Here is a 17,959-nt window from a genome sequence, read left to right on the forward strand (position 1 = left end):
ACAGTAGTAAAACATGCGTTGGGCACAAAGACCCAAAACTCTGTCTGTCAGGTCTCATAGACTTGCTCACTGGCACACAGCATCCTCAGCTGTGACTGCCAAGTTGTTGAAGAGTTATCCACAAAGTCCAGAGAGAAGTGCAGGACCAAGCTTCCTCCGCAAAGAGCCCTCCCTTCGTGTTTTTGCTCTTCTATAAACGTTATTGCTCAGGCTCCCCTGTTTGTGGTGATGTAGGTCCACAGTGAGTAGTGTGGATGTGCCCTCTTGATACATTCTCAGCTGGGGAGGACAATTCAGGTATCGGCGAGGCTGCTTGCACTTGCACCTGGGGAAGCACCAGCGCTGGGGCTCGAGGCATTGCTTTTGGCAGCAGTTGTGCTCAGCAGATCTCTCTGGAGGCTGATAAATGACGTTATCCAAACACGTCAAATCAGAGCGCTGAGGCGCAAAATTGTTAAAAGAGTCCTCCTACATCCAGCATGAGGTCAAGGCAAAGCAGGGAGAGCAGGGCTGTGGAAGCCAATTCCTTCTTCCCTGTAATTGCCTCTGCCTCCCTTGGCAGGGTAACTTGTACACAGCCTTACCCTGTCCATGGAGTTCGGCTTTCTGACCCTCGCTCCACCCCGGCGTTACCCTGTAAAAATACTGCACAGGCTGCTCCCAGCTGTGTCGGGGCAAGCGCATATGAGGTGTGCACGCAAGAGGGAAGCCTGAGGGAGTTCCCAAGACTGCTGCTGCAGGAAGAGTTGCTCCTAGGCGATGCTTATCTTTAGGATACAAGCAGCAGGTTGACGGTAAAATGTCACTAAATGGAATGGCATGTGTCCCAAGTGTGCTGGCCACCACAGGAGCCAGACACATGGGAAGTGACTCTTGTCTTTATTCCATCCCTGGAGGTAGTTCCAGTTTCCTTTATTTACTAATGTTCTCCCTATTTCCCTTGACCTCATTTCCTCTGGCTTTTCGGAAGCAACCGTGCAATTATCGCTCACTTTGGGTTGACCCTTGGCCGCCACGTCCCTGGTTGCTGCTGCTCTGGGAGGCTTTCCTGAAACCTCAAGTGCAACATACTCACTTGTGGCCAAAATCTCTCTCTTGTGAGATAGGAGCTGTGTCTTCAGCATGATGCTGTGCGTCAGGATTTGTTCTGAGAGTATGCTTGTCAGGGAGAACATGGAGTTTAAAGTCTGTCACAGCTGGGCTTTGATCAGCACTGGGAGATACTGCAGTGTTTAAAGCTCCCTCTCTTACCAATGCACCCCAGTCTTGTTAATAAATGTATATTTAACAATGTCTGGAGCGTATGAAGTGATAATAACTAAATCAATACCTCCCACATTGATTGTCCAGGATCCCTACAGCGTGACGCACGCAGCGGTGCGGTAATTTTCCAGCTAACTAGCACCCTGATCTACAGCCCTCCTATTGATTGGCCATTGTATCAGGCAGCCTCTGAGCATTATTGCTTATACCTCTATTCAGCCTCCTTTTCTGATTCATTCGTTTATTACTGGACAGGTGCGATTATCTCAGAGACTTTCCAAAATTGGCTGATGGGGGTCAGCCATTTAGACTTCTATAAACAAGCCATTTTCTATCTCCTCTAGTTGTTGCAGAGGCAAATTTTTCCTTTCCAAGGTTTGACTGTTATTGGGCTGGGACTGGGTATGAATTGGCCTTTGCTTGGATCTGCTCAAGGATTCCACTTTTCCCTTTCCTTGCTGAGTCACCTGCCCTTCAGAGGAGGACCGATAGCTCCATGGATAGCAATAGAAGAATTTATCAAGGGTTGAGGTTCTGCTTGCCGCTCACTTTGGACAGGAGCCACACTCGCTGCCTTTTAAAACTCCAGTGCCGTTATGCATGCAGGAAGAAGAAACAGATTCCAGAAAGTCAAATTCAGCTGCAGCCTTCATCCAGCATCAGCTTGTTGGTGGGCCAGACTGGAAGGGAAACAGTTTTCTCATCTTCAAGCTATAAATAAAAAATTCTGTTTCTTCCTTGGACAAAAATAACACCTTCCTAGACTTTCTTTGAAAACACTAACACGTCTTCCTTGAGGGTGAGAACCCAAACTGGGAGATGATAATAATTTATACCAATGAGTAGGAGCAAGTGGGTGTTTCACAGCAGAGTGCTGTCTCCCACTGAAGCTCCTTTGCTCCAGAGAATATTTATTGATACCAAGACATGAATGCAGAGTGTCCCTGTCCCCAGGCAGTTCTCACCCACTAGGCTATCACAGGACATGTGTATTTCTTTGCCTTTTTTGCAGTTTTAAAATTGTTACCATTTCCTAGCAACTGTCATTTGCAATGGTTTATAACACTGGTACTTAACCATATGCACTCCTGCAGCCCCATTTTCTTCTGAAGTGTCATAATTAGAAAAACCACTCAAGATCTGTTTCCAGAGCCTTGGGAAAAAACAGCAGAATCACCTCTTGGGGGACGCCTCAAGTCCCTCCCTGTGTGCTGGCAACAAGTGACTAATGAACAGAGGAGCAAGTATGTGCACGCAGCGGGAGTGCTGAGATTGCAGCTCACTTTAATGGTTGTAGTAATTCCACTAGACCCATATTTTAGCCACCTGTTGATGAATCATCCTCTAAAAAGGTAGAACACGTGGGTGCCACTATTGGTTATGTTGTGATTGATGCAGCTTCTGGTGGTGAGGTACCCTTCAGGTTCTTCTGAGCTGGAGTCTGCTTGGTCAAGGCCTGAAATTCACTGACACATGAAAATTGCTGTTTTGCTTTGGTTTTTTGCAAGAGTGAAAGCCTTAATGTCAGTGCAATACTCTAAACCTTTTCTGAGGAATGCTTGAGGGCCCCTCCCTATGTCTGCACTGTTTAGAAATTGGATTTTGCAGCATACTGGAGTGACAGATCCTTGTCTGCATCTCATTTGCTAAGCATTGCTGTCTGCCCTTGCTTTTAGGTTGGCAACTTGCTCTTTTCACCAGCCTTGCAGAACCATGAAAATACACTTGCCTGCCCTCAGCACAGTGCCTCAGTGACAAAAAGAAATAATGCTGCCCATCAAAAATGACCCTAGGAACTGGGAAAGCAGAGATTGTAAAGCTGCTTTTATAGCCACCCTGTTGGCACAGTATCCATTGCTTTTGGTTTCTCCTTTTTTTCAGTGTTAGAACCCAAAAAAATAGGGCTTTCTTTTAATAAAAGAGCATTGTGTTGATCGTGTATAATGAGCTGATTTCCTGTTTCACAAGGTTGATGGCCAGCAAAGACCTCCACTCTCTAAGGGGAAGAGCAGCACATATTGTCCACAGCAAGTTACCTCACCAGCTTTAGAGCAACATACAGAACTTTGTCCAAAGCATTTGGTCCTAAGGTATCTCTTAAGGGAGACAAGAAAAGAGGCAGAAAACAAAAATAACAAAAAAAAAAAAATCTGTTCTTTAAATGTCTGTGTCTTGCGGAAAGTTGCTCTGTATGGCATTGGCAACCCCAGCCCCGTTGTGTTCTGTTGTGATGTGTTTGGAAGCGCTTAGTAGGACACCTCAAAGAAACCACACTGGGCTTTTCAGGAATTCTTCAGCCCAAGTTGGATGTATCTGAATGTTGCCATTTCCTGTGTGGTACCTGTTGTGGGATCCTTTTTACCCCCAAACTCATAACAATCTTGTGTGTTCAGTGATGCTCACTCTCCATCATCTTTTGCAGAATTACAGAAGACTCTGCAGTGACAACATTTGAAGCGTTAAAGGCTCGTGTCCGTGAGTTAGAAAGGCAGCTTTCCCGTGGGGACCGTTATAAATGTCTCATTTGCATGGTGAGTAGCACTCCACTTGTGGTAATGAATCAGAAATGTCTTGATATCTTTGCCAAGGAGGGGAGAAGATTTTTCTCCTCTTTTCAGGTAGAGCAGAGGAACTCATCTTTGTCTCTATACACCAATTAGCCTTCCAAATGAAGGTGCTAGGTCTTTTTAGCAATTGAAATTTCAGTATGCATTGCATTGTTCCAGTGGTATTTGTAGCTGTCCATCTATATCAGGGACAAGAAAGCCTCAACTTCAGAAGACTTTCAGCCTTCCTATAGAAAACTGCCAGATACCAGCATCCCCTTCCTGCATACGCAGATTTACATACATAGAGGGGAGCAGAATCTGTGATCTGACACCCACCGTATGATTTAGGAACAGGAACGTTGCCTAAGCGTTTAAAAGTTGTTGATGTCCTGCTTGCTCTGTAGTGATGCTGTGGCCTTCTTAAAGAAGGGCAGCAGCTCCCTCTGATGGTCTGAGCCTGCAAAGCTTTGCATCTCCTGTGAGGTTTTTATTCTGATGATAGTGTGAGAAAATTCTGCTTGGTGAAGGTCTCCCTCTGCAACTTCAGCTTGATTCATGGTGCTCTCTCTCCCAGTTCATGACTTGTAGGTATGGGGGTGCAGTCCCCATCTGTCATCCCATAGAAGGGATGACAGCTTGCTGCTGATTTCAGAGGTTTATTAGCAATGACAGAAAATACTGAAGAGAAGGAATGTCTGCGGAAATAGCAGCAGCATTCCTGGGACGTAGTTAAGCTGTTCCTGCAGAACTAAGAGTTGTGATAAGGGCTAATCTTACCCTTTCACTGTTTTTTGTATGATCTGGTGACCTTTCTGATGAGAATAATGGCAGGTAGCCACAGCAACTTCAGATGCTCTTGCGATAACTGTGCTGAGCCAGGCACCACTTGAGCAGATTATGGGCTTCCAGAACGAGTTCTGAGAAGCCAGAAAAATGGACTGCAGGAGACTTTCTGCCTCTACTGCACAAACATTACAAAAATACAAACTTACATATTACACAAACTTATTATTTGTGATACAAAATACAAGGCAATGTTATCCACAAAAAAAGGCGTTGTGATGGGGTTGGGAGCAAAAAATCAGTAGATCCCTGCTGTGGAAATAACCCATTTGCTTCTTCTCCTCAGGACTCCTACACAATGCCCCTGACTTCCATTCAGTGTTGGCATGTGCACTGCGAAGAATGCTGGCTGCGGACTCTGGTGAGGCTCTTGGCTACTTTCTTGTTGGCTTAATAGACTTTTTCCTCTCTTCTGGGATACTTTATTTAACTCACCAAGGGGAGGTCCTTCTTGCTTTATTTTAAACAATCTGAGTGCTGTGCTTGCAGACTTCCAAGCCTTGCTGTTTAACACCCTACTCTAGCTGTGACCTGAGTGAGTTGTATTTGAGTCGTCATCACCAAGGTGCAGTCCTGACCCTTGCTTGCTCCTCTGCTGCTGTGGGGACAGCAGTTGCTCATGTAAGAGCTCTGTGCGGCGGACAGCATTGCCTTACCATAATTTCGTGTGGGGCATCCATGCAGAGGGGTAAAGCTGTAAGAATGGAGGCTAAATCCACTGAGGTTTCATAGAATGCGTAGCTTCTGAGAAACCTAATATTCCCCTGAAGCAGAGGGAATAATCTTCAGGATAGAGAATATGGAAGGGAGCTTTTATGAATATGAATCTATATTTTTCAGATTATTTGAAAAAGCACTGTGCAGTTTTCAAGCACATGCTATTCTGTTTGGAAGACTGGGGACTACCTTGAACATTGAGTAGGTGACCCAGTGCAGTAGTAATTTATACATGTATTAAAGGACATCAGGTTAAAATTTAAGGTGTTATTAAATAAAGTGTTTTCCTTTCCTGTGTTAAAACTGTGGGCTTCATAATCAGCTTTTAATGTCCCCTGTGCAGTTACTTTTGAAGCTTTCATTTTGCTGAGGTTGAGGAGTGAAAAATAGTCAGTTGTGCTTTCTAGTTCTCCTGTTAGCAAGATGATACAGTGTTGGGTTGCAAAAAATTTAAGGGAATGCCACTCCTAAAAACTGTTCCTGTAAGGCATTACAAAATCTACTTTATAGAACATGTTCTGTGCTTGGACTTATGATTAACCTGATCATGCTCCTTTAAATCCTGCCTTTTAAAAGTCTCGTCCAAGTTATCAGGACGGTGAAGTGCCTGTGGGCTTGAGTACTAATAGCAACTCAATAACTTGGCTATCCCTTGGGCTATATTTTATAGCTCTTCAGCTACACCGTGTCACTATTTAGATTATACAAGCTTTTGTAAACATTTTAGCAGTGTGTTATAAAAGACACATACGTGGGTACCTCATTGTGAGGTGTTTGGATGAATGTGTGCTCTGCCACCTTTGCTAAGTTAAGTGAAGAGTAATCTTGTCTTCCAGCGGTGTGACAAGCAGAGGATAAAACACTAATTTCTTTTTTCATTTTCTTTACTCTGAAGTCTTTGTCCTCTCCTCTTTCCAGCAGCCTCAAGTCATCTTCTAAATCTGTGGCACCGATTTCAGGCTGTTCTTAGGCTCAGCAGCAACTTAGTTCAACTTCAGTCAGGCCCCTTTGTTTCCTGTGCAGCAGTCACAGCTGCTGGTAAGGACTGGGAAATCCCACTCCAGGTGCTCAGGGGTTAGCACTTACCCTTGCAGAGGGGGAGGCATCTGCCCCCTCGAATTCCGTGAGGAAGGTAGGGACGGTGCTGGCTGTCTGCTGTCTGCACATGGCTCTTCAGCTGACAAGGCAGGCGGGATGGGAATAGTCCAGCAAGACATTGTGTTAGGACTTGGCACTTGCATAGGGGAAGCAATTAATAAGTGGCTACTCATGTGTTCCCCAGTCCTAGCCTCTCCCTGCAGCCCCCAATTTATTAAACCAGGCCTTTTCACAAGGCATGCTTGCACTCCCTCTCCCGTCTCAAAAAAAATCTCCCAGCCTGTGTTAGCATGTTTCGAATGTAACCATTAAAATGTAGCCCGAAGACAGCAATAAAAACCCTGGAACGCCTTGGTGCTTTTGTGTCTTGATCAAAGTCAATGTGTGTAATCTCGTTAAGACTGCCCTCCTTCCCCCCTCCTTTTTTATGAATTTAATGGCATACAGCAGCTGGACTCAGTGTTTAATGCTCACCAACCTGCATTGTTCTAATTAAGGAATCTCCTTTTATTTCGGGCACAAAAGAGACTCTTGTTTTTTTTAACAAGCGAGGAGCTGTGGGATAGTGTGTGTAATAATCGCTGCTGTTACCTTTCCCTGGGTATAAAGCTGGCTCCCCAGCGGGGGCAGGAGGAGGGAGCCTGCGCGTGCAGCACACATGGAAAGACTTGGCTGGGGGAGAGGGGCAACATTTTTCTTCTGTTGTGCAATAAACAATTTGTTGGAGTTAATAGGAGCTGGGGCGGGCGGGTTGTGTCAGGCTTCCGGCCCCTTTTGAACATTCTGGAGATCTGCCATCCCTGCTGGTGAAAAGTCCCCTTTCTCCTGTGCGCCTGTGGTTTATATGCCCAGCCGAGATCTAATATTAAATTAGAGTGTGAGTGTGTCTGTGAGAGAGAGAGGGAGAACCGTGTATTGAACAAGGCCCTAGAACTGAAGGTTCAGAGTGCCTGGGAGCACTTTGAAACCTCTGCAGTTTATTGAAGACGGGGTGAAATTTGATGCTCACATCTGTCTATGGACCAGAGGAGGTGAAGTGTTTTTTTAAAAGGTTTAAGGTTTAAATATTTCTAGGATATGATGCTACAATGATCTGAGCATCTCTGGTATCTTCTGACTTCAGTGGTGTCTAGTGCACTGATGAGGATTGGATCTTTAAAGCGCTTAGACTTTCTGAAAATACAGTTTTTGGACTTGTGGCTTTTGGATGTCCAGTTGCAAATTATAACTGTTCTGTTGCAAAAGGAAGAGGAGGAGACAATTTTAACCACCAAGTCTACAAATGGCCACTGGACTCTTCTAGCTTAGGTACCATTATACTGGAGCTCAAGGCATCAAACTAGCTCCAGGTTCTGGGGATGAAACATCTGCCAGAGCAGACTCCATCTCTATCTCCTGTTGCTGTGTTGGATTAACATGAGGGAAAGGCCGGGGTCGCAGAAAGGGACACTAGAGATGGCTTAAGAGAACCGAGATCATGGTGCTCACCAAGTTAGCCAGCGCTTCAGTGCAAATGGAAGTTGCTTGGTTAGGTGATCCTCTTCATGGTGGCGATGGAGAAAGGGAGAAACCATCCCTTTACTCAGCGTCAGGACATCATGAGTTGTGGTTTTCTCTCCTTCCACTTGCTCTGTGAGGAGAACTGCTCTGCCTGAGGGCTGTGGTCCAGGGGACACAGACTAAAGGTATGCCATACGCTGCATACGCTATGGGCAGCTCTGTGGTTGCAGGCACAACAGGAATGGAGACAGGGAGAGGGATACAAGAACATGTTGCTTGATGCCATGTGATTGTGCCTGCTTTCCCAGGAAAAAATATTCCCCAGTATATATTACCTGTTTTATCATCTGGGTTTGTCTGCTGATTTTGTGTTGCTGTGTCAAACCATACCAATGGGGTTGCTACTCCCTACTTGCTGATTGTCTGGGGCACTCAGCGCAGTGACATTTTTCATTCATCCATCCTGCATGCAGAGAGCTAGTTAATATCTTCAAGTTATGCAGAAACTGGGACACTAGCCTGGAGTGACTTCCCTGTGATACCGTTTGGAAACCCCTGAAGACACATGCAGGTTCTTCCAAGACAGGAGGGGAAACGGCGGTGTTGCAGGGGGAAGGCTTAGCCTGGGCAGAAGGAGGAGGGGTTCATTTCCCTGAATGTCAACCGTCCTTTCAGCAGGTGTCCATCCTCAGCTGGTTGTTTGACTACAACCCTGAGTCAGTGGGTGATGGGAGATGATTCTCCCTCTGGAAGGTTTGTCTGCCCCTTCTCTATCCTTCCCCATTAACAGAGAGGGACCCTACAGCCCCTCATGGGTGAGATTCATATTTTCCTTCTGGGAAGAGTGCTCTGACAGTAAAGACTGGCAATCTGCTGCAGTGCTTTGCTGGGGAGGTTTGGAGCCTCCATCCGAGGAGGGTTGCAAGAACAGGTTTGGTGCATGTCCCTCAGCAGTAATTCAAGTTGAGAGATCTTGCTGGGGGAATGGGTCCGTGAGTTCTTGATGTCCCTCTGAGCTGTGGTTCTGTGATCTCCCAAACCCTGGTATCCTTCCTTATGATGTAAATGGAGTTAAAAGCTAAGTCAGGTGGTGGTTTGCCAGTGATGGAACTGTTGGTGGGTGCAGATGTGCAGGGGCTGAAAGAGCGCAGGTATATTTGAGCAGGTGCAGCTTGCTGAGTTTCCCCCATCATTTGTACAGCCAGATCCAGCATTCCTATGTGTATTTGCTGGCCCCAGGCTTGTACTCGCCTGTCTTGGGCTTATTTGAAAATGACAACTGCAAGAGCAGGAAAAAAATCATGTCTAAAAAGCCTTCTTTATCACAGAATATGTTTCCCGGGGATCCTTCGATAGATATGTATGCTCTGCAGTTGACACATTTATATCTTTGGTAGATTACACTGCTATGTTCTGAGCCTTGTCGCTTTTTCTAGGCTATAATACCATATATCCCATGCAGGCTGGAGTATTTTTGTAAGAAACAACACAGATACAGAGCAATCCTTTTGGGTGATTCTTTAGTGCTTCCAACAACATAGGGACCTCCTGAGTCAGCAGCTGCATGGAGGATGCTGCACTTGATCCTTCATGATGTTCCCATCTGATATGAGGCTGTCTGGTTATTTATTAACATATTTCAGTTTTGGCCTCCCAACAACCTGTGGGGGTGAGCTCCACCCTTTGAGGAGGTTCTGTGAAAATGGTTGTACTCCTGATTGCTTTAACCCCGTTACTTGACAACTGGAGGTACCCCACGACAGCAGTGGTGAACAGATGCTTTGCTGGGAATTAGCATTTGCAGCAGAGAAGCTGCCACGTCATGTGCAGTTGTGGGTGGGAGAGGGGGCTGTTGCCTTGGCTGAGAATTGGGTCTTGGAGTTCGATTCCTCACCTTATGGAAGGTGGATCTTGGTTTGGGTCTCTCCTGCCATCTCTCTACCTTGGTTTTCCTTTCTGTAAAACAGGCAAGCTTTGAGCCCAGGTGTGACAGTGGCAAAGTTGCGCTCTGTGTGTGTGTACCTCTTTATTCCCTGTGCCTGGTAGCATATCTGCTTGGAAATTGCTCATTTTTAGACCCACAGGACAGCAGGAAGTGCCTAAATCCTTCCTTTTGAGTTTTCTTGCATTAGCCAATTTACAGCAGACATCACGCCATTTTTTTTTAAGAGGCAACTTTAAGACAAAATACTCCAATCCTTCCTGGCACCATGTGAGCCCTAACGACTTCTCAACATTTCAGCTCTCGTTAATGTATTTTTCAAACTACTACCCCAAGTGATTAGCCTGTATTGTGGATCAATCACTTGCCAAATTTTAATTAAGAAAAGAGGAGAAAAAATAAACTCCATCCTGGTTCCAGCCCCTTTTCTTTGCTTTGTAACAGCCCTGGAGCAAACTTCTTGCAGCAGAGTTTTATAAACCCCTCAAAACTGGGGTTTATAATGGAAAAGCTGAGGTGGCCTTCACTCTAGCACACGCAGCTATAACACATCAAGGCTTTTCCATGAAGCTATGATGAAAGGAGCAGAAGGACCTGGAAAAAAAAGAAAGAAAGAAATGGCCTACAGGTGGGACTTATTATTCCACAGCATTTTTATTTCAAGGGAAAATTTTAGTAACCCCAGCTGGCAGGTGAGCAGTGGGGGAGCAAATGCTTTTTCATTGTGCCTGTGCCAGCATGTGTGTGTGTACAAGCTTATGTGCCTCTCTACAAGAGAGGAGAGCTTAAATGCTAGTGCCAATAAACGTTGTACACCTACACTGAAAAGTCAGATGTAAGGAACAAGGTTCTAAGCAATTTCAATCTCAGGACATAGTTCTGAATTTAACACACATGCTGATGTGCAGAGGATGACAGCTTTATTTAAAAAAAGAAAAAGGCTTCCCCAAGGGTCCAAAGTCATTATTTTTGCTTGAACTGTTTAATACCAAGCATAAGTACTAGGGAGACCCAGAGACCCGGGCCCGGCGTGCCGCGTGCAGTCAGCCTGCGCAGCGTTCAGGCCAGGCTGCTGAAGGTCTCTAGGATGCCGTTGTTCCTTCCAGTGCACCCGGGCTTCAGAGCTCAAGATGAGCTGCCCTCCCTGCATGCAGGGGAAGCAACATCCACCACTGCCCTAAATGAACCTGCAATCAGGTCATGGAGCTTTTGCAGAAAATGGGTCAAGCTACATGTGGTTGGGTTCTGCCTTCTGGCGTGGTGGAAAACTTGTCCCTGGCTGCCCATGTGCAGCTCTCAGCCTTAGGTAGGGAGGGTGGATCCCCCTAAAGCCATCAGCATGTGGTGCAGAAAGCAGATCTCCAGGACAGAGATAAATCCACCCATCTTCCCTTCCCCTGTGGTGTAAAGGAATTGCATACCTGACCTTGCTTTGCCATGGAAGAGAGGAGCAAAGCTGCTGTTGGTTTAATCAGGCTTGTTCTGCCATCCTGTGGGCTGAGTGAGGACAACTTGTGCTTATAGCAAGCACACCTGGGCAGCCTTTGGAGAGACCTGGGCAGGGTGGCTTTCCAGGGAATCTGTCCTTCCAAAATTTCCCACACTGAGCTGTCTGGTGACAGCTAGGGTCTAGCTGTCACAGACACTAGTCTGTGTTAGTGAGGTTGCCCTCGCTGAGGGTCACACACATCTGCCTGCAGCTGTCTCAGTCCACCTCCAAACCCAGAACGGAGCACAAGATGCAAGACGGTGGATGGCGGCAACTGAGGTTTGCTTTTAGCAAAAATCAGCTCAAGGGGATTCAGTGCTCCTCCCTACCCACACACACCTTCAACTTCAGCAGGGCTAAAAGAAAATAACTTTTCAGCATTGCGCAGGAGCACTGAGGAATAGAGGGGCATGGTTTTAGATGGCAGCAAGCACTTTCCTTCACCCTTTGCCCAGGACTGAAGGCAGGCTGAGATCTTTGAGGGGTCAGGGGACTGGTTTTGCAGAAGGTACCTCTCCCTGGTGCATTGTCCAGAGACTTAGAAACGCCAGGTACTTGGATGCTTTTTTGCCACTTGCCAATAAGCTGTGCCTGTCCTGGGAAGGAGAGCACACAGATGTGTGCAGTAGTCACATCTGGAATGCCTTAAAGTCCCCATGCACACTTACTTCTGCTTGTCAGGGCACACAGGAAAGCTCAAACAGGCAGCTGCCAACTGCTGCCCCTTTGACAACATGCTGTGAATTAATTGCTCAGCACCTCCATGCCACTTCCCCTGGGACCCTCCAGCTACAAAGATGATGCCAAGAGGCCAACCAGATGCAACAGGCGCCTCTGAGGACTGGGGAACTGCATGTCGATGCAGGCCCGAGCAGGAACTCAGTTGAAACAGGCTGTTTCATGACATTTCCAGCCAGATTAGTGAGCCTCTCCTCGGCAATGTAGCCTGGAACACAGTGGCTTTAAAGGTGGCAGAAGGGGCAGTTGTTTAGATTTTTCTCTCCTACCTGTCGTAGCTGCTGCAGGAAGTTTTTCCTGGGACATGCAATGTTAGAGCTTGCCCTTTTCTGATGCTGGAGATCCTAAGCTCTGGTCTTGAGCACAAGCAAAGAGGCGTGTTGTGTAAACAGTCTCTGTTAAAATCCAGTGCAGGCAGTCTTTGATTTCATCAGGGTTTTAAGCCTTTCCTGCCAGTTGTGGTTTGTGCTTCCCAGAATCCAGTATGCCAAGTCAGCTCTGTGAAGACCGGTGCATGGGGCTGCCTGATGCATTGCACAGGCACAGTGAGATGGTCCCTGCTTCCGAACACTGAGAATCTAAACAGACACGGTAGATAGAGAAGGGATAAGATAGGTCCCAGGCAGCTAGAAGGACGCGCTCACAAGCATCAGCACCAGAACTAGATGCACTATCCAGACCACCAGTGGTCTGTCCCACTGACAGACTGTCACTCACCCTGGGAGTGACATCCAAGGTGTCTTGGGTGTCCGTTCTGTGTTTCATTCAACTCTAGTTCAACAGGACTTTGTATGTGGCTGGTTTAGATCTCGGGTGCAAGTGCCTGCGGTTCCCACGTGTGTTGGGGCAGCAGCTCAGACGCTGGCAGCAAGGGGTGTCAAATGGGAGCTTGATTGCTCAGAAGTCCAAAGCTCGTGGAACAGCGAGTGTGCAAAGTCCCTGTCTGCCAGGAATAATGTGCACTGGGAGCATGGAGGGGGCTGGCTCAAGGCTGGTCTGCAGGGGCTTTTTGGTGGTACTCAAGACTGCAGAGCAAACATGACTTGCAGCTCTTTGGAGCGACATCCCTGTGAATTACTTGCACCCATGTAAATTTTCTGTACCTGGGACTCTCTCCTCCAGGTTCTCCTTAGTCTGGGGAACTTCCAGGGGAGAAAGCCCATGTCCTGCAGTGTGACTGGTGTCACAGAGCAGAGGACCTAAGGATGCTTGCCTTTTGTAAGCAGCAGTGCCAGCTCCTCTGCTAGGGACGTCCCCAAAGGCAGGCAGCAGTACTGAAGCACTGTGGCAGGTCACGGTCCTGCCCTGCCACTCAGTCCATGTCCTGCAAGCTGCTGCACTCACTGCTGCAGGTACTGAAACAAGCCTGGCTAAGGGAGAGCAGCAGCATCACTGAACCGAATGGCTTCAGCTCTGCAGGCTTTCACACGGCGTGTTGCGTCCTTGTCAGCTCGCTTGTCATGCCAAGCGCTGGGCGTTAGCTGCTGGAAGGGCCTGTCTGACAGCAGAGAGCAAAACTCGGGGTGCTCGGACAGAGCCTGTGCCCAGTTCTGTGCAGCGGGAGGTCGTGTTGAGACTGCAGTCGGTGTGGAAAGCCAGGGCATCGCAATTTCCTGCACTGCTGCTGCTGTAGACGGGAGGCTTCCTCGCAGCAGAGACATCTTTCTGTCATTTTTCCCATCAACTGTCTGTCACATCTGCCAATCTAATGATGACCAGCTTAGGTTGACCCCGATTCTGAGGCTTATTAACACCCTTTTGCTGTCAGGCTCGGTGACAAATGGCACATCAGCCCTTGTTTTATTTCATGTAGTGTTTGTGTCGGCCACCCATTACTTCGCCCCAGCTCACTGTTTGCTGGTTGCAGCTCACCTTGGCAGAACAGGCTCGTCTCTGCAGCATCTCCGTGAGCTGGGGGCAGCAGGACAGGGCAGATGCCAGCAGCTCTGGGGCTTTCGCAGGACGGCCGAGGCAGTCCCCCGGTGCGCTGCCCTGAAAGGGAGGGCCCAAGCCCGCCATGAACTGGTTCAGTTCAGTCACCCCGGCTGAAAACTACACTTGTTCCAGCTGGGTTGGTTTTCTGCCTGGTCGGTGACCTGAACTGGCTCATCGGAGGCTGCAGATGGTCAAGGGAAGCGGAGAGGAGCAGATCTGCCTGGCAGCCAGTGACGGCAGTGCAGTGGGATGGGGGCTCAGGCCGATCCACCTGCAGAGACTCCTCTCCCTGGAGCTACTGAGTTTTGGTGATGTGTCTTGACCCTGGGTTTCAGCTTCCTGCAGAGCTCCTGCCTGCCCAGCTGCCTCATGCCGGAGACTGGAGTGGGATGAGGGGCTTGCAGGGCAGGCCAGAAAGTCGTTGGGGCTCCCACTCCTCACAGCTTGTGCCCGCTGTTGGGAGGGCATGGCCCTGCTTGGAGGGGAAGGAGGGTGGCCTTGCTGCCCCTTCTCCTGTGCTGCTCCCTGTAAGATCCCAGGCCAAGGGCAGGGCCACGCAGGTTGTCGTCCTTCGCTCTCTCACACTGTTCATCTCATCTGCTGGTTGCAGGGTGCCAAGAAGCTGTGTCCCCAGTGTAACACCATCACATCTCCCGGAGACCTTCGGCGTATCTACTTATGAAAGGACCCAGCGGGAGGGTGGGACCCAGCTACTCGGCTCAGCTCATCACACCAAGGGGGAGAAGAACGACAGCAACAAAAAAAAGACGTTTTAAAATATAAAGAAAAAAACAAACCAGAGACTCCAGACATGGACTCGAGGATACAGGAGCAGCAGGGAGCCTCGGCTCCCAGGTCCCGCTTGTTGCGACCTCCTTCAGCATCTGCAGCGGGCAAAACCAAACCTTTTGTTGTGAAGCCCCCTTTTTTAAAACCAGTATTCCCCATCCACCTGTTCCCTGGAGCTGGCTTTGCATCGCGGATGGCTTGTGAGCCCTCCTTTGGACTGTGTTGTTGACCACTCTGCCCCCAGGAGACTGGGGAAGGGACCCTTGACAGAAAGATGTTAAATAACCTGTAACTTGTGTTCTTTGTTCAGTTTTTTGTTTCGTTTTTATTTGTTTTGGTTTGGGTTTTGGTTTGGTTCTGTTTTGGTTTTTTTGTGGTGTTCTAGTGATAAAAAAAGGTTTAAAGAAAAAAAAAACACACCCAGGCAGAAATGAAGCACATGTAATATAGATTATATATGTTTACAATGTTGTGTATAAATGGGATAGACTCAAACATTACATACTAATAAGTTTCCCTTTCTTTTTTTTGGGTTGTATTTTTTTTAAAGAAGAAAAAAATGAGCAGAGAACATTAAACCCATATTTTTCTTGGTTCAGCAAAGTTTTGGCATTAAAGTCATTAGTTTAAAAAAAGTATATATATACATATATATAATATAAATGGTTTAATGTTCTGTGGTGTATATTTCCTCATTCAGATATGAAGTTAACAGCTTTTAGTAATGGCTGTAGCATTGCCCATAACTTACAGAACTTATGGGGAGTAGAGGAGGTGGATTTTTGTCATTAGTTGTAGCTAATGGGGCTATTTATAATAGAATCATTATCCCCGGAAAGACACAGCTTTTAACTCCTCGCCGGGGGACTGGGCAGGGTGGGGGGGATCTGGCTCAACCCCCTTTGCCTTTCCCAGCTGGAGAAGGGGCAAACAGTGCGGAGCTGGAGGGAGGCAGCCTGCCAGCGTGCTGCCCTCTCCGTGGCCAGGAGCGCCGGCTCGAGGGTCTGGCTGACCCCCTCGTGCCTCCTCCAGGGCCGTAGCCCCTGCCCCTGCCTTCCTTTGCTTTCCTCCCCTCCAGGCAGCGTTTGCTGGCCGAGGATGCCTGTGCTGCTCCCCGTGCCTGCTCCCGAGGCAGGATGGCAGGGAAACGAGCAGGGGCAGGGACGGTGGGGCACAGGACGGCCTTGCTGCCGGCTTTGCCCAGTGAAGCTCGGCCGGTTCCCTTGCGGTGCTGGCTGCAGTGGGCCCCGGCGCTGCCCGGCAGAGGTGGGGAAGCCCTGCAGAGCCAGCCCTGTCCCGCACCAGCTTCCCCGGCTCCTGCATTTTGCAAAAGAGGTTTTGGCACTAGGGTGTAGAGCCAAGCCAGCCCTGTCTCATCCCCACGGCGACCCCCAGGGCTTACCCCCCCAGGGCTTGCCCACAGGCTGCAGCGAGCAGAGATGCTTCCAGCTGGACCCGGAGGTTCCCCATGGCCTCAGCTTCTTCCACACAGTCGTCCCTCACGCTTGTCCCTGTCTCCCGTATCTTCAGCCTTAACCAAAGCTGCCATCTGGCCTGTTTTTTTGTTGTTTTTTCTTTTCTTTTCAGGACCCAAGAAACAGACACTGATCAGTTTCCCAAGGCAAATGCACGCCCCATGTGCTGACTAATCCCAGCCCCGCGCCGTGCAGCCCTGCCCTGGCTCGCCGGGCGGCCACAGGGTGCCGGCTCCCCAAAGCCAGAAGACGGGGAGATGGGGAAGCTCATCTCCCCCTGCTCCCGCAGGGTCTTGCACAATGTGACTGGGGCATTTTAAGACAGTCTGGTAACAGCACTGGACGTGGGGTTTGGAGCTGGGACCTCAGCGCCGCTGGGTTGCCGGGGCCTTTCCAGAGAGGGAAGGGCCGGGGAGGCAGAAACACCTTGGGGGTGGTGGTCCCACCACCACTTCTCTGCTCTGAGCTTGATGCTGTTTTGCAGCAAGCGGCTGCTCTCTTTGGCATCTCCTGAGTGGTTTCAGAAGGATCCCACTGCACCCAAACAAAAAACAAACCCAACTGAATGAGCTGTATTTTAGAAGCATCTCGGCAAAAGGCAACAATTCCTAATTGAGAGCTTCCCAGGTCTCCAAGCCCTTGGCAGCGTGGTGGCCTCTGACACCAGAGAGCTGCAGCCTCCCCTGCTCATGGTCACATCCTTGCAGAGCTCCCGGGGACAGGAGGAGGCCGAGGCACCCCAGGAGGGTCCTGCGTCCCCGAGGAGGCTGCGGGCAAGGGAAGGGGCTGCCGCAGCAAGCTGTCACTGCTGGGGAACCCTCCGGCCGGCAGCACGCGGGCAGGGGAAGGGCAGGCACACAGAACTTGGGTCTGGGTTTGTAAAGGCAGAAAAATTGGGGTGGGGGGAGCATGGCTGGGCTGCACGTGCCACCCAGCCGGGGCTGCGGTGCCTGGGTGCTGGCGCTGGGGTCTCGGAGATGGATTTGGAGAGGGCGCAGTGGGTGGATTTGAGAGGCAGCCGGGAAGGGAGGGAGGGCAGGACACCCCCACCCCAGCCCTTCCTTGGAAATAGGCCCTGGGAGGGAACCGGCCTTTCTGGCAGGTGTTGCGGACCAGCCGTGTGCTCTCTGTACGTATGTGTAAAACCATATGTAACTAGTCACTGGTTCTTTGTTTTGGGGTTTATTTTTTATTTTTTGTTCTAACTGTAAAGCCATCCCCTGTTTTCAAGGCAGGGGGCTGCATGGGGAAGGCTGGGGAGAGAGGCATCCCGGCTTGTAACATGCATCTGCCGCTTCCCCTCTTCTGTAATGAGTTTAAATGATTTTTTTTTTTTTTTAATTTTGAAATATCGGAGTTACCTATCTTTGCCCAAAGAATCCCAGTTGCACAAAGCGATATTCCGGTGTGTCGATGATTGTGTGTCGGTGTATATTATACAAAGAGGTACTTGTCACTCCCGTTTGTAAACTACATTTGACATTAATTAAACAAGCATAAATCTTCTTGGGCGCTTCCCGCCTTTCTGTGTTTCCCTTTGCAGGCGAGAGGCAGCGGAGGAGACACCCTCCCCTCCCCGTGCCGCAGCCCCTGGAGTTGGGTAATGTCCCAAAGGGGAGCC

The 17,959-nt window shown here is 48.8% G+C and overlaps 1 protein-coding gene across 4 annotated transcripts in view; it reads left to right on the forward strand.

The window, feature by feature from the left end:
* RNF220 (ring finger protein 220) overlaps positions 1 to 16,943 on the forward strand; it is a gene marked incomplete at its 5' end in the record, with an annotated part of 224,695 nt that extends 207,752 nt beyond the window's left edge. For all 4 annotated transcript variants that reach the window (XM_082003186.1, XM_082003183.1, XM_082003184.1 and 1 more), the window contains 3 exons: positions 3,686 to 3,794; positions 4,942 to 5,016; positions 14,685 to 16,943. In XM_082003186.1, coding sequence (XP_081859312.1) covers positions 3,686 to 3,794; positions 4,942 to 5,016; positions 14,685 to 14,756 — 256 coding nt within the window. In that variant the 3' untranslated portion in view covers positions 14,757 to 16,943. The remainder of the gene's footprint in view (positions 1 to 3,685; positions 3,795 to 4,941; positions 5,017 to 14,684) is intronic.
* Positions 16,944 to 17,959: the final 1,016 nt, after the last annotated feature.

This window comes from Phaethon aethereus, assembly GCF_964289735.1.
Source record: "Phaethon aethereus genome assembly, chromosome: 8".
NCBI classification, from domain to species: Eukaryota; Metazoa; Chordata; class Aves; order Phaethontiformes; family Phaethontidae; genus Phaethon; species Phaethon aethereus.